We start from the raw sequence: 16,324 nt of genomic DNA on the forward strand, positions 1-16,324 counted from the left end.
ATTAATGTGTGGAGTTTGTATGCCCTCTTTGTGTCTTCATGGGCTTCAATGTTCCTCAGATCTTTGATCTGCAATGTTTTCATTCGTATCAATGTGAAATTGATTTTACTTGTCTGTGATTGACAGCTTGCACACATAGCCAGCTGTCTGGATTGTTTACTCTCGTTTCCTTTCACATTTGAGTGGTTTTCAAGTAGTCAACTATGAAACTAACCACATGTTGCGTATATAAACATCTAGTTATGATTAACAGCTCTTGGATCACATCAAAGACAGTTAAGTGCTTTCTGCTGGATTCTCCGCCGCATTGGAAACTCCACTACCGCGATGGGTGGCAGAGAATCCAGCCCACAGTCCATAACATTTATCTTAATATGATGACTACAGTATCTAGTATATTTTAATGGCAAATTTTTACAGTAATTCCTTCTCTGAGATAAAAACCATCAAGTTTCTTGATAACTCCTGTTTCTTGCTTATCTATAGGGTGCCTGAAGCAATTAAACCCAAGGAATTCTCATGTTGTTATTCAAGGAGGCTGAGAGATAACATACCCACAGGTTGATTTTATTAAATTACCATGCAGTTATATCTATCATTAGCATATATTAAGTTTACATTTAAAACGTTAGAATGGAAATGGTTAACTTATTTGGTTTTTCTCACATTGGTTAGTAGACTAATCCTGACAATTTTAAGAGTAATTGACGTGGAAATTCAGAGTGTTAGTTTCCCAATCAGGCATAACAAGGTATTTTGAGAAAAGCTATTGAAAAAATAGATGGGTGGTTTATGCTTGATTATTACCCGTCCAATCTTTTGGCCAAGTTTTGTACTGGTGCCACAAACACCAGCTGGTCTGAATTTAATTGTATCAAAAGTATAGTAAGAAGTCTTACAACACCAGGTTAAAGTCCAACAGGTTTGTTTCAAATCACTAGCTTTCGGAGCTAATGATTTGACTGTGAGCTAGTGATTTCACTGTGCTCACCCCAGTCCAATGCCAGAATCTCCCCATCGTATCAAAAGTAGGTTGATATTATTTAGATATGGAGAATATTATGATGCTACTTTTTTAGATTTTTCTATTTGTAATTTGTGACTGACATCTTCAAGAATGTCAGTAATTATTATAGCATAGCTTTCTAACATAATTTAGGACATCAATTCTTCGCCTCTTCTTTGTGATGAGTTCATTTTTCATATGAAAGGTGACCTTATTTTTTCAGATGTGATCCTGGAGAGCATGGATACTTTGTGGGAGTTACACAGTCATTTTCTACCCAAATCAGAAGTGTTGTATGAACTATTAATTACATCAGATCAGTCAAATTATTTCATGAACAAGCACAAAGAAGCACGAGACACCTGTCCAGCAGGTGAGAACACAAACAAATACAGTTCAATTTTCATTACCGCAATGTTATTTCTGGTAGAACCAAAAGTAACAAACAACTGCAAATGTTGCAAACCTGCCTGAAAAGGTAGAATTTTACATTCCCCAGCTGACAGGTTTATCAGTGGTGGGGGGTGGATGGGGGTTGAGGTCATAAAATTCTTTGGATGGTTTTCTCAGTGGGCTTTGGCCCACCCCACCTCTGCACTGTTATATGGTGGGATAGGTAAGGCCTAAAGTGTTCCCCCAGCCCTTGACCCAATTTTTTTTATTTTTTAAAAATGTTATTTTTTTATTTTTATTTTTTTAAAATAAATTTAGAGTACCCAGTTATTTTTTCCAATTAAGGGGCAATTTAGCGTGGCCAATCCACCTATCCTGCACATCTTTTGGGTTGTGGGGGTGAAACCCACGCAGACACGGGGAGAATGTGCAAACTCCTCACGGACAGTGACCCAGGGCCGGGATTCGAACCCAGGTCCTCAGCGCCATAGGCAGCAATGCTAACCACTGTGCCACCATTCTGCCCCCTTGACCCAATTTATGACCTTAAGTGGCCAATGAAAGAATACTTAAGGGCTGTTTCCTACTCAGTCTCGATTTTCAAGCTGATGAGAGGAGCCATAGGAGCAGAGGGAAGCTTGAAAAGTGACCCTGCTTAGGCCTCAGGCAGGAAGGTGGATCGCTTCCATCAACGCAGCACGATAGAACAAGTGGCTAGCACTGTGGCTTCATAGCACCAGGGTCCCAGGTTCGATTCCCCTCTGGGTCACTGTCTGTGCGGAGTCTGCACGTTATCCTTGTGTCTGTGTGGGTCTCCTCCGGGAGCTCCGGTTTCCTCCCACAGTCCGAAGACGTGCAGATTAGGTGCATTGGACATGCTAAATTGCCCTGAGTGTCCAAAGAGGTTGGGTGAGGTTGTTGGTTTATGGGTATGGGGCGGAGTTGTGTGCTTAAGTGGGGTGCTCTTTCCAAGGGCTGGTGCAAGCTTGATGGGCCGAATGGCCTCCTTCTACACTGTAAATTCGATGTTCTATGTTTAGAGTAAATGCGAACAATGCAGCCTTTCATAAGACTGGTCAGAAAGAAAGATTTGCACTCACATCGTGCTTTTCACAACTGTAACATAGTCAAAACCATTTTACAGCCAATGAAGTGCTCTTGGAATGTAGCCACTGTTGTAATGTAAGAAGACAGGTAACAAATCAATTATTATGTTTTGAGATCCAGCTTTATTCTTGCCTATTGGAAGATTTGTAATGTCCATTTAATACTAATATTTTTCATTAAATTTAGAAAATGTTCTTTTGCTTGCTGGTAAGAAAATGTTTATCTTGAAGATCCTTAATGTTTCATTGACTGTCATGTTAATAGATGTAGTAATTTATTTCTAGGTAGCCTATATTATTGTGGGCCTGAGGGTGAATGTTGTGAATCCCAACTTCAAAAGTTAAAAAGCTGCAACTTGTGCAATGTGCATGAACGGGAGAACCACTGGGTCCCGCTGAACACTAGAAATCTGAAGAGAATAATCAGTTTGAAGCTTGATGTGAAAGACCCATTTGTTACTCAAGAAGGTAATTATAAGTGTTATCAAACCCTTGGGACATTGTGTTTAATTTACTTTGTGCTTTTTTGTGCATGAGGAGAGATTGGGTCGACTCCGCCTGTATTCACTGGAGTTTCGAAGAATGAGAGGGGATCTCAGTGAAGTGTACAGCATTCCGACAGGGCTGGACATACTGGATGCTGGGATGATGGCTGATGGTCAGAGTCTCAAGATATGGGGTAGGCCATTTAGGACAGAGATGAGGAGGAATTTCTTCACTCCAGAGGGTGGTGAACATGTGAAATTCTCCACCACAGAAGGCTGTGGAGACCACGTCACTGAATGTATTAAATAAATAAATAGATAGACTGCTACATTCTAAAGGTGTCAAATGCTATGAGGAGAGTGTAGGAGTATGCCATCAGAGAATCAGCCATGATTGAATGGTGGAGCAGACTCGATGGGCCGAATGGCCTAATTCTGCTCCTCTGTCTTTTGGTCTTACGATCACATTGAACAACAGAGCAGGATCAATGGGTCGAACACCTGCTCCCATTTTCGATGTTTCTATGAACATCTAATCGATAGTTCAAAATAAATGCAGTAAACTTCTGACGCTCTCTTTGAATTTATACTCCCAATGGTAATTTGTTCACTCCTCCTCTGTCTGATCGGGTGATCAATTTGATCTGTCCTACTTTTCGATTTACAACTGAAATCTTCCACTTTATTGGGTAGATGCCAGTGCTGAAGCCATACTGGAACAGCTTGGCTCGAAGTGCAGTTAGTTCTGGAGCCCAAGTCTTCAGCACTTTTGCCACGATTTTGTCCAAAGTTAGCTGAGGACAGGCTTCTGTGACAGTCAGGAAGAGGTTGAGTTGGATCATCCACTCAGCACATTTTGGCTGAAAGTGGTTTCAAATGCTTCAGTGTTGTCTTCTGCACTCAGGTGCTGGGCTCCATCATCATTCAGGTTGTGAACATTACTGCTCTGGTTAATTGTTTAGTTGTGCACTAGCATCCACAACTGGATGTGGTAGGACACCAGAGATCATAGATCACAGAATTTATAGTGCAGAAGACCATTCAGCCCATCGGGTCTGCACCGGCTCTTGTAAAGAGCACCCTACTTAAGCCCACGCCTCCACCCTATCCCTGTAACCCAGCAACCCCACCTAATCTTTTTGGATATAAGGGAACATTATCATGGCCAATCCACCTAACCTGCACATCTTTGGAGTGGGAGGAAACCGGAGCACCCAGAGGAAATCCATGCAGACATGGGGAAAACGTGCAGACTCCACACAGACAGTGACCCAGCCGGGAATCGAACTTGAGACCCTGGAGCTGTGAAGCAACTGTGCTAACCACTCTGCGACCGTGATGCCGTGGTTGTCGAATCACTTAACCCTGTATATAGCATGCTCTTTCCACTGTTTAGCATGCTATATACCAGGTCGCCACCTCATTTTTAGGTATGCCTAGTGTTGTTCCTGGCATTCTCTTCTGCACTCATCATTGAACCACAGTTGACCCTTGACTTAATAGTAATGACAAAGTGGGGGATAGGCTGGGTCAAGAGCTTACAGATTGCGATTGAATACAATTCTACTGATGGCCCACAGCACCTCATGGATGCCCAGTTTTGAGCTGCTCGATCTGCTGTCAGTCGATTCGGTTTAGCACTGCAGTCATGTCAGGCAATATGATATAAGGGATCCTCAGTGTGAAGATGTGCCTTTGGGCAGGATTTTCCCACCAGCCCACTGCGTGTTTCTCGGCGGCGGAGCTGGCCCACCAGCGGAATCTACCATTGTAAACAGGAATTCCCGTTGACAGTTCCCCTCATCACTGGAAAACCCTTGCGCCGGCTTGGGACTGGAATTTCCCGCCAGCGTGTTAACAGCCGGTAATTCCCACACGTCCTCAAAGCGCCTGTGCAGTGGTCACACCTACTGATGTCATTATGAATAGACATATTTGTGACAGATAGATTTTTTTTTTTTTAAATTTAGATTACCCAATTATTTTTCCTATTAAGGGGCAATTTAGTGTGGCCAATCCACCTACCCTGCACATTTTTGGGTTGTGGGGGCGAAACCCACGCAGACACGGGGAGAATGTGCAAACTCCACACGGACAGTGACCCAGAGCCGGGATCGAACCTGGGACCTCAGCGCCGTGAGGCGGTTATGCTAACCACTAGGCCACCGTGCTGCCCTTTGTGACAGATAGATTGGTGAAGATGAGGTGATGTAGGTTACTCAACTCATGCTAGATTTCTCACCAAGTGCCGCAAGAGCTGTGACAGCACGGTGGCACTGTGGGTAGCACTGTTGCTTCACAGCTCCAGGGTCCCTGGTTCAATTCCCAGCTTCGGTCACTATCTGCGTGGAGTCTGCACGTTCTCCCTGTGTCCTCCAAGCGCTCCGGTTTCATCCCACAAGTCCCGAAAGATGTGCTGTTAGTTAATTTGGATATTCTGAATTCTCCCTCTGTGTACCCAAGCAGGCGCTGGAATGTGGCAACTATGGGCTTTTCACAGTAACTTCATTGCACTGTTAATGTAAGCCTACTTGTGACAATAAAGATTACTTTACTTTACATGCCTGACATGTTCTTTCGAACTCAGCTAACTTAGCACACAATGGGGAGACTGCAAGCCACACTTGGCAAAGAAGTCTCCCACCTACAGTACATTCTGTACACTTCCTACCCTCATTGCTTCTTACAAATGCAATGTGGGAGAGTACGGATTAACCAGTTGAGGGAGAGTGGTAGGTGCTAATAGCAGGAGGTATCTTTGGCCATGTTGGACATGATGTCATGAGACTTCATGGATTGGATTGGATTGGATTGGATTTGTTTATTGTCACGTGTACCGAGGTACAGTGAAAAGTATTTTTATGCGAACAGCGCAGCAGATCATTAAGTACATGGGAAGAAAAGGGAATTTAAAAAAATACATAATAGGGCAACACAACATATACAATGTAACTACATAAGCACTGGCATCGGATGAAGCATACAGGGAGTAGTGTTAATGAGGTCAGTCAAGCAGAAGGTCATTTAGGAGTCTGGTGACAGTGGGGAAGAAGCTGTTTTTGAGTCTGTTTGTGCGTGTTCTCAGACTTCTGTATCTCCTGCCCGATGGAAGAAGTTGGAAGAGTGAGTAAGCCGGGTGGGAGGGATCTTTGATTATGCTGCCTGCTTTTCCCAAGCAGCGGGAGGAGTAGATGGAGTCAATGGATGGGAGGCAGGTTTGTGTGATGGACTGGGCAGTGTTCACGACTCTCTGAAGTTTCTTACGGTCCTGGGCCGAGCAGTTGCCATACCAGGCTGTGATGCAGCCAATAGGATGCTTTCTATGATGTATCTGTAAAAGTTGGTCAGGGTTAATGTGGACATGCCGAATTTCCTTAGTTTCCTGAGGAAGTATAGGCGCTGTTGTGCTTTCTTGATGGTGGCATCGACGTGGGTGGACCGGGACAGATTTTTGGAGATGTGCACCCCTAGGAATTTGAAACTGCTAATCATCTCCAGCTCGGACCCCTGTTGATGCTGACAGGGGTGTGTACAGTACTTTGCTTCCTGAAGTCAATGACCAGCTCTTTAGTTTTGCTGGCATTGAGGGAGAGATTGTTGTCGCTACAGCACTCCACTAGGTTCTCTATCTCCCTCTTGTATTCTGACTCATCATTATTCGAGATCCGGCCCACTATGGTCGCATCATCAGCAAACTTGCAGATGGAGTTGGAACCAAGTTTTGCCACGCAGTCGTATGTGTACAGGGAGTAGAGTAGGGGGCTAAGTACGCAGCCTTGCGGGGCCCCGGTATTGAGGACTATTGTGGAGGAGGTGTTGTTGTTCATTCTTACTGATTGTGGTCTGTTGGTCAGAAAATCGAGGATCCAGTTGCAGAGTGGGGGAGCCAAGTCCTAGGTTTTGGAGCTTTGATATGAGCTTGGCTGGGATTATGGTGTTGAAGGCGGAGCTGTAGTCAATAAATAGGAGTCTGATGTAGGATTCCTTGTTTTCGAGATGCTCTCGGGATGAGTGTAGGGCCAGGGAAATGGCGTCTGATGTGGACCGGTTGCAACGGTATGCGAATTGAAGTGGGTCAAGGCGTTCTGGGAGTATGGAGGTGATGCGCTTCATAATCAGCCTCTCGAAGCACTTCATTACAACTGATGTCAGGACCACCGGGCGGTAGTCATTGAGGCATGTTGCCTGGTTCTTCTTTGGTACTGGTATGATGGTGGTTTTCTTGAAGCAGGTGGGGACCTCGGAGTGGAGTAAGGACAGGTTAAAGATGTCCGCGAATACCTCTGCCAATTGGTCCGTGCAGGCTCTGAGTGCACGACCAGGGATCCCGTCCACACCCGTCGAATTCCGAGAGTTCACTTTCAGGAAGGCTGACCTGACTTCGGAAGCTGTGATGGTGGGTATGGGTGAATTATGGGCTGCTGGGGCACTCGACAGCGGATTGTTGGTTACCTGCTCGAACCAAGCATAGAATGCATTGAGTTCATCGGGGAGGGATGCGCTGCTGCCAGAGATACTGTTCGGCTTCGCTTTGTAGCCCATTGTGTTGTTTAGACCTGGCCACAGCCGCCGAGAGTCTGTCTCTGATTCTAGCTTGGTTTGATATTCTCTCTTGGCATCTCGGATGGACTTCATGGGGCCTGAAGTCAATGTTTAAGACTCCCAGGCCACTCCCTCCAGATTGCATACCACTGTACCACCACCATTATTGTTTCTATCTATAGCTTTTTCTTAGTTCTTTCGTGGGATGTGAGCATAGGCCTCCATTTGTCATGTGTTGCCCATCTCCAATTGCCTTTCAGAGGTTGGTGTTGTGCCACTGTCTTGAACTGCTGTGGTACATGTCACGTAGGTTCCAGAATTTTGACTGCGACAGTGAAGGAATGGCAATATAGTTCCCAGTATTGTTGGTGTGTGGCCTAGAGGGGAACTTGCCAGGTGATGGTGTTCCCATGCATGCTTCCTATGGGGTGGTAAGAGTTACAGGTTTGAAACATGCTGTTGAAAGAGGCTTTGTGACTTGGTGCATTGCATCTTATACATGGTACACAATGTCAGTGACGGAGGGAGTGAATCTTGAAGTGGTGGGTGAGATGCCAATCAAGCAGGAGGATGCTTTGTCCTGGATGATGTTGAACTTCTTGTTGAACTTCTTGAATGTTATTGCTGCAGCATTCATCCAATCAAATGGAGGCTATTCCATTACACCTTGAATTATGCCTTGTAGATGTTGGGAAGGTTTTGGGCAGTCAGGAGGTGAGTTACTCTCTGCAGATTTCCAAGTCTCTGCTCGGCTCTTACAGCCACAGTATTTAGATGGCTGGTCCAGTTTTTTATCTGGTTAATGAAAATCACCAGGATGTCAATCGTGGGGGCATTCAGTGATGGTTATGCCATTGCCTGGGAGGTGGTCACTACTTTTGCTACTTATCATCCCAGTTATTCAGATGTTGTTGCATTTGAATATGGACTGCTTCGGTATCTGAGAAGTTACAAATGGTGCTGGACATTGTGCAATCATTTACAAACCTCCCCACTTCTAACCTTTTGATGGAGGAAAGGCCATTGATGAAGCAGCTGCTGAAGAGTATTGGAAGAGTGTTGGCCCTGAAGAACTCCTGCAGCGATGTCTTGGAACTGGGATGATTGACCACCACCAGCTCCCTTGTGCTATGTATTCCCCCTGAATCCCACTGACTTCAGTTTTGCCAGGGGTCCTTGATGCAACAATTGGTCAAATGATGCCTTGATGCCAAGTGTAGTCACCCTCATTTCATCTATTGAGTTCTTCATGGCCAGGAACACAGTTAGTACTGGAGCACAAGTCTTCAGTGCTATTACTGGAATATTGTCAGGATCTATTGCTTTTTTTTCATTCTTCCATGGGATGTGGGCATCACTGGCAAAGCCAGCATTGGTTCCCCATGCCGAATTGCCCTAATGGGTGGTTTGCTTGGCCATTTCAGAAGGAAGAGTCAATCACATTGTTGTGGGTTTGGAGTCACATGTAGACCAGATCAGGATGGCAGATTTCCTTCCCTAAAGGATATTTGTGAACCAGATGGATATTTACAACAATCAATGATATTTTCATGGTCACCGTTACTGAGACGAGCTTTTCTATTCCAGATCAGTGGCGGACTGGGTCTAAAAATATTGGTTGCCAGGAGACAAAGGGGGCCCACCCACAACTACAATGCTATCATTTAATTTTCATAACGAATAAATAAAATTTTCCAAAAATACATATGGAAAAAAGGGTACAATTAAAACTTGTGTGGAAAAAGTGTATTTCTTAGTAATTACAGTGTACATGTACTGTACATATTACTGGCAGTAGATACCAAATGTAAATACAGAATTGAATTTTTTTTTTTAATTTTAAGTAATTGGTTGATATTTTTAAATAGTTTACTGTACAATTTACACATTAACAGATAGTTCAAAAGCACAATAGAGCATTGCATGCAGTCCACTATATTAAGAGCAATCGTTTGTGTTCGCTAAATGATTGTGCGAATCTGCCAATAATTGCTTCTGCATCCAATTCATCTAACAATTCCTTTTCAATGGATAGCAACATGTATGATTCCAAATTCTCCTCAGACAGCGAATTTCTTAACCTTGTCTTTATGATCTTTAGCTTTGAAAATGTCCTCTCACATTGGACTTGAGTAACTGATAGTGTGCAGATGACTTTAAAAAGTTCATAAAGGTTATCATATGCCTTGTCATGAAGTATGTTGGATGCCAGAATTTTTAGTACACACGATGGACAAGTGCTGCAAATCTTACAATTGTTGCAACTGGAATCCATATTCTCACCATCATTAAGCAACAGCTTTAATACATCAAAGTTTGAAGCAAAAGAAAACAATTCCAATATTACTTGATCTTTGCTGATTTGTGGAAACAGCTTAATAATACCTTCCAATGCTTCATCTTCAAGGCCCTTCTCTGCAATAGTTTTAAACTTTGCTGGGTCCAAGCAGGACAAATCTTTATACAACTGTTTGTGTTGTACAAAGCGTGATTCTAGTGACTGGACAATGCGATCCATTATTAGGTTAAACACATTTACTCGAAAATCAGCTAGAGAATCTGAGGAATTTCTTTCATCATCAATAAGCTCATCTGCCATTCTTTTCTTCTTCCTCTGCCTCTTAACTGGCAATGCTGTTTCCAATGCATCAATTTCCAATGTTTGATTTTCATCCATATTCATATGTGAAATCCTGTCATTACATTTATTCACAAATTCCAAAGCCTTGCTGTGAACGTTATCAAATGTTCTTGTCTGTTCCTTCAACTTTGTTGTAGCTGAATCTACCAAACTCCATGCAGTAAACATATCTAAACCACTTGTCTGTAGATAACTTGATAACAGGGTTGTAGTTTCAAATATATACAAGTAAGTAAATGCTGTCAATATGGCTTCAAACTTTAGAAGACTTTGAAGTAAAACGTTTGCTTCATGTTTTGTTTTTGCATCAAACTTTTCTGAATCTTGTATCATTGATAAGCATGTCAATAGATTTACGAAAGTACTGGCAGCGGCATCATCAAAACGTCCAAATATAGTTGTTGCTGCATTGGATTTTCCTGACCATCTGGTCTCACCAATTAGCTTTAATCGGTTCATTTTTTCTTGTCCTAGATATTTTCCAACAACTTCTATCCATACAGCCATTCTCTTGTATGATGCTTTCACAAAAGTTGCTATATTCTGGAGCAAATTGAAAAACGAAACTGCAGGCACACAACATTTTGTTGTTTCAGTTGTCACCAAATCCAAGACATGGGCATAGCACGATATATGAACATGTTGACCAGTCACATCTGCAATTTAACGTTGTAAACCATTATACCGGCCATGGTAGCTTGCAGCGCCATCTGTGCTATCAGATAAACATTTTTGGGGGTCAATTTTAAGATGCTGTAATGTTTCAATCAATAGATCAAAAAGTCCCTGTCCTGTACCATCATTACTTGGCACAACTGAAAGTAGTCACTCACAGATAATAACCTTTAAGCACATACCGAATAATAATGCTAAACTAATCGATGGATGAATTATCTCGTGTTGAATCAACCTGAATAGAATAATATTTTGCTTGAGAAACTTCATGACTAATTGTTTCTTGTATCATATTCTTCATAATTTTGATCAACATGTTTATAGTTGTTTTACTCAGGTATGTAACAAGTCCACCACGGCCTTTACTTTGAGCCTTTCCTTGTTGCTCTAATCGTTTGATTCTTTGTTTAGACTTGTTTTACACTGCAGAAACGTGAGCTGCCATAATGGGGTCATATTTTGCCATCAACTGCACTGTAGCTAAAAATTACCATGCTTCAGAACCTCATTATGTAGGCTGATTCATTTCTGTGACCTCGAAAAGGAAGTGCTTGCTTGCCTAACATCTTTATGATGTCGATCATCCTCATGACAATATTTCTCTGCTTCAATACTTCTTCTTTCCTTTTAATTAGTGATGCTGCAAAAATTTTATCTAAGGTGCCATCATTAACCACACTGATATATTGCTGAGCATTTCTGACATGTGTTGTTGTCGATTCATGTAAAGTCAAGCTCTGGCTAATACGCCTGTAGTCACTAAAGCCACGTACAAAGGGTGATGGATTACAAATGTTGGGAAACTCAAAGGCTAAGCAGTATGAACAATATAAGCATCTATTTTCTTTGTTATATGTTAGCTATTTTTTTGGGACTGAGTCATTCATAATTTTCCTCTCATACAAACGAGCATCAAATGGCAGATCATCAAGTGGCTGAAGTGGATGTTCAGCAAAAAACTGTTTTAGCTTTGCTCGTGATGGATATTGGAAGATTCCAGTAATTGATCTTTCATTTTCTTGCGTAGGTTCATTTACAGGATGTGCTTCAGAAACCAAGTCATTTATACTTGAAGGAATATCTGACTCCCTGTCACTAGTTTAAGCTATGTGTTCAGATGTTGCAACTACAGGCAGTACAGATACCGGAACAAGGAAGCCAGAAGAAATATTGGGCCTGGGTTGATTAGTAATGGATGCACTTGTATTTGTCTCTACATTCAAAATAGCTCTTCCCTGTTCTTGCAACTCGCATGTCATTGCATCATCACCATGAGCATTGTTTCTTGCTTCTTGATTATTTGTTGCAGAACTGGATATTGATGTGGATTGTGCTTGTGGTATTATAAACTCTGTAATAGGCGTGCATTGCTTGGCTGATTCCTTCCTTTCTGCTTCTTTTTGTTCTTTGCGTTTTAGTGACCCAGATTTATGTTTTTTCTTTTCCATGCTGGTAGGGGTAATATTCCTGAAATAAAAACTTCATTAAAAATAGCCCACATTGGGACAAATTAATATTGATGATTGCAAGAATAACTTGAAGGAACGCCAGATAAACCCCTACTTGATAAAAAATATGAAATAACTTACTTACACTTCAATAGGCTATGTTCATTAGTCAATACTACTGTGGCCTATGCAGCTTCAGAAGAGGAGACAATCCACTGTCCAGTGTTCACACCAGCAAGCAACTGAGACAACTGTTGAAACTTAGAAGTTTGGTCCGACTATAGTAAGATATTAAGAATGGTCCCACGACCAAAGTTAACATGTCCAGTTTGATACCAGTGTAGTGTTACAAGTCGCAACCCTTTGAGTTTACCGATCATGGCTTACCACTTCAATATCTTTGACCTCATGATTCATGGTCAAAGGTACCGCTTCTCCTTTTCGGTGACCTCACGACCCTATGTACTGCTTGATATCCTTTCAAGTTGCCGACCATCTCAAATCACGAACTGTAACTTTCTTTAAACTCTTGCTGAAAACGTGGATTTCCAACTATGTCCGACCCGGGTGAACCAGCCCCCCCCCCCACTCCTTTTCACATCCGTTTAACACTGCTTCGTTCCTTCATACACTGAGTGATTATTTGTTTGTTTCTTTATTGCATTTTTATTTGGTATTGCTCTTTTTAAAAACAATTATATTTTATTAAGTTAGAATACAAATCTCAGGAAAGAAGTTGGAGATTTATTTATCTAATTAATTATAATTTTTAAGGGCCCTTCAGAGATTCACGGGCCCCTTCTTGGCTCTCCGGGCCCCGGACCGATGTACCGGCTGAACCAAGACTACTGCTTGATATCCTTTGATGTTGCCGACCATCTCAAATCACGAATTGTAACTTTATCTTTAAAGTCACACACTCTTGCTGAAAACATGGAGTTTCCTTAATTATGCCCGACCCGGGGCCCCCTATTCCACATCCTTCCACTACCTCCCCTGCTTCGTTCCTTTTCATGCACTGCTTATTTGTGTCCTGTTCTCTTTTTTTTCTTATTCCTTTTTATTACTAAAACAGTTGTCTGTGTTTGTTTCTTTATTGCATTTTGATTTGATATAGGGGGCCCACTTCATCAGGGGCCCACTTGCCATCGGGCAAGCTGACACCCTGGCCAGTCCGCCACTGTTCCAGATTATTAATTGAATTTAAGTTCCACCAGCTGCTGTGGTGGGATTTGAACCTGTGTCACAAGAACATTAACCTGGGCTCTGAGATTACTAGTCCAGTGTCATTACCACTGAACCACTATGTCCACCTCCCCACGCCCCCTCCGACCCCGCACTGCCCAGTGCCTCCAGCTGTTTCTTGATATTATGTGGAGTGAATCGGATTGCCTGAAGACTGGCCTTTGTGATGCTGGGGACCTCCAGAGGAAGCTGAGATGGATCATCCACTCGGCATTTCTGGCTGAAGATTTTTGCAAATGCATTCTCTGCAGTCTTGTCTTTTGATTTGATGTGCTGGGCTCCTCCATCATTGAGGATGGGGATATTTGTGGAGCCTCCTCCTCCAGTGAGTTGTTTAATTGTCCACTACCATTAACAGCTGGACACGGCAGGATTGCAGAGCTTAGATCTGGACTTTGTCTCCACAAGGACTGTACGACTCTCAGTCCTACCAAAAATGTCATGGACAAAACAACATTCCATACTCATTTATAATAGAGGTTTTGGGAACCCAACATTACTTTGTCCTTTTTAAGGGTTATCTTCATACTCTGCATAAAATCTAATGAAAAAAGGATGTGACAAAATAATACAACAAACTGAGGGGTTTCCGTTGAAGGTAGGATGTACAATGACTTATTCACGGTTGAACTAATCCACTTGCAACCATAAGATAGAGTATAAAATCAATTAGTATTCTTGGCAAGCCTGAGAGGCGAGCTTGAGCAGAAAAGTACAGTTACCAAGCATGTAACTGAAATACTGTACAATATAATAAATCTTTTTTCTGTTTTGGTACTTTATATTTTGTCCGGATAGGTTTTGCAACTGCACTGGGAAATCTGTATTATGATGAACCATATGTGGAACCAGAATATATTCTGAGTGTCTTTGCTGCTGCTTCAGTTCTGAAATTCATGACCTTGCTTCACAAGTATGTATAATTGTATTACATGTAGAATTTTGAGAACTGGCTATAGTTCTTGTTGTGACAAATGCAATACTTGAGGCAATGCTGCCCTAAAATTGTGGTGCATTTGTGGTTGTAGCTAAAAGTCATTCTGACTTCTGAAAATAAATCCAAGCATAGTTGAACATCCACTTATCTGATATAGAACCCTACTAGAGTTGGGCAGAATCCTGCCCCCGGAATGTTTGGTGACGGGCAGGAGAGGAGAATCTAAATGGAGCAAAAAATTGGAAATTGGTAATATCACATTACAATTCTCCCAGTGGTGGGTCAATCTTCCCACTGGCTGGTGGTGTGAATTCCATTTGCATTAATTTGCATCTCCAGAATGCTCATTCAATCAGCTACCTGCTGTTGTCCCGTCAGGCCTTCCAATCTTGCGTCATGTCAGTGTGAAATTACGTTGGTCCGAAAGCTGGGCCGGAATTCTCTGGCCGTTGGGATTCTCTGTTCCCACCCAATGGTTTCCCGGGACAAGGGGTGGATTCAATGGATGGTCCCATTGACAAGCGGCGGGAGTAGAGAATCCCACCATGAGCAAACGGTGCGCTGCCAGGAAATGCGTGGCGAAGGATTGGCAAATCCAGCCCCCATAAGACCATAAGACATAGGAGTGGAAGTAAGGCCATTCGGCCCATCGAGTCCACTCCGCCATTCAATCATGGCTGATGGGCATTTCAACTCCACCTACCAGCATTCTCCCCGTAGCCCTTAATTCCTCGCGACATCAAGAATTTGATGAAGTTGATAAAGAGTGGCATGGTGTGCACAAGGTGGTCCTCAGTTCACCAGAGACTTCAAAATGAGTGAACAAAACCTTTCTGTCATAGTGCTGCACCACTACTGATATACTATTGACCACTCTGTAGGGGCAGACTCGTTCCCGCCTCCATCTCCATGCTGAGATGGTCTTCATGGACAGCACCGTGCTGCTGGACCCATGGACCCTCTTGTGTCACTGGGTCAAATCAGTATAGTGGTTGGGGAGTACAGGGGTCTCCTTCCTCCCAGTGCCACACACCACTATCAGGACAGCACTATGCTGCGGGACTCATGCAGCCACCACAACAAAGGTCCAATGTTCAACTGGGGTGGAGTGTGAGGTGAGGCCAAAAGAGGTGTGGCCTGATGAAGACAAGAGGGGCAATATGGAGGAGGGCTGTGCAAGGAGAGTGGGGAATGTGTGAGGGCTCAGGTTGGTAGGCAGAGGGGCAAGGAGGTGGATGAATGGAAGGCAGAGGGAAGACCTAGGGGAGCAATCTGGACCCCGATGAGGCTGCATTAAAAGATCACAAACAAGGGAGTTAAAAAGGATACTGAAACCGTATGAGTACGTTCTTCCCGGAGGTGGAGGACAGATGTGAACGGTGCCAAAGAGGCCCGGCCAACCACGCCCACATGTTCTGGTCTTGCCCCAGACTTGTGGAGTACTGGACAGCCTTCTTCGAGGCTGTGTCCAAAGTGGTGGGAGTGAGGGTGGAGCCATGCCCAATAGTGGCGGTCTTTGGGGTTTCAGACCAGCCAGATCTATTCCTGGGGAGGAGGGCGGACGCCCTTGCCTTTGCCTCCCTGATCGCCCGCCGTAGAATCCTGTTTGGCTGGCGGTCAGCAGCACCACCCAGAGCTGCAGACTGGCTCTCCGACCTCTTGGAATCTCTCCAAATGAAGAAAATAAAATTCGCCATCCGAGGGTCAGACGACGGCTTCCACAGAACGTGGGAGCCATTCACGCAATTGTTCCGGGACCTGTTTGTGGCCAATGAACAAGAGGAAGAATAGCCGGGTGGCCAAGAATCAGGGGAAAATGGACGGGAATCGGGGGAAGGTACCCGGG

General features: G+C 43.4%; 1 protein-coding gene across 3 annotated transcripts in view; it reads left to right on the top strand.

Moving 5' to 3' along the window:
* btbd16 (BTB (POZ) domain containing 16) overlaps nucleotides 1-16,324 on the top strand; it is a 179,222-nt gene that overhangs the window by 40,804 nt on the left and 122,094 nt on the right. For all 3 annotated transcript variants that reach the window (XR_005463687.1, XM_038821187.1, XM_038821186.1), the window contains exons 5-8: nucleotides 487-560; nucleotides 1,230-1,379; nucleotides 2,791-2,973; nucleotides 14,340-14,454. Coding sequence is in view for 2 of the 3 variants with exons in the window: in XM_038821187.1 (XP_038677115.1) it covers nucleotides 487-560; nucleotides 1,230-1,379; nucleotides 2,791-2,973; nucleotides 14,340-14,454 (522 nt within the window). In the remaining variant the exon portion in view is untranslated. The remainder of the gene's footprint in view (nucleotides 1-486; nucleotides 561-1,229; nucleotides 1,380-2,790; nucleotides 2,974-14,339; nucleotides 14,455-16,324) is intronic.

This window comes from Scyliorhinus canicula, chromosome 16 (genome assembly GCF_902713615.1).
Source record: "Scyliorhinus canicula chromosome 16, sScyCan1.1, whole genome shotgun sequence".
In the NCBI taxonomy this organism is placed as follows: Eukaryota; Metazoa; Chordata; class Chondrichthyes; order Carcharhiniformes; family Scyliorhinidae; genus Scyliorhinus; species Scyliorhinus canicula.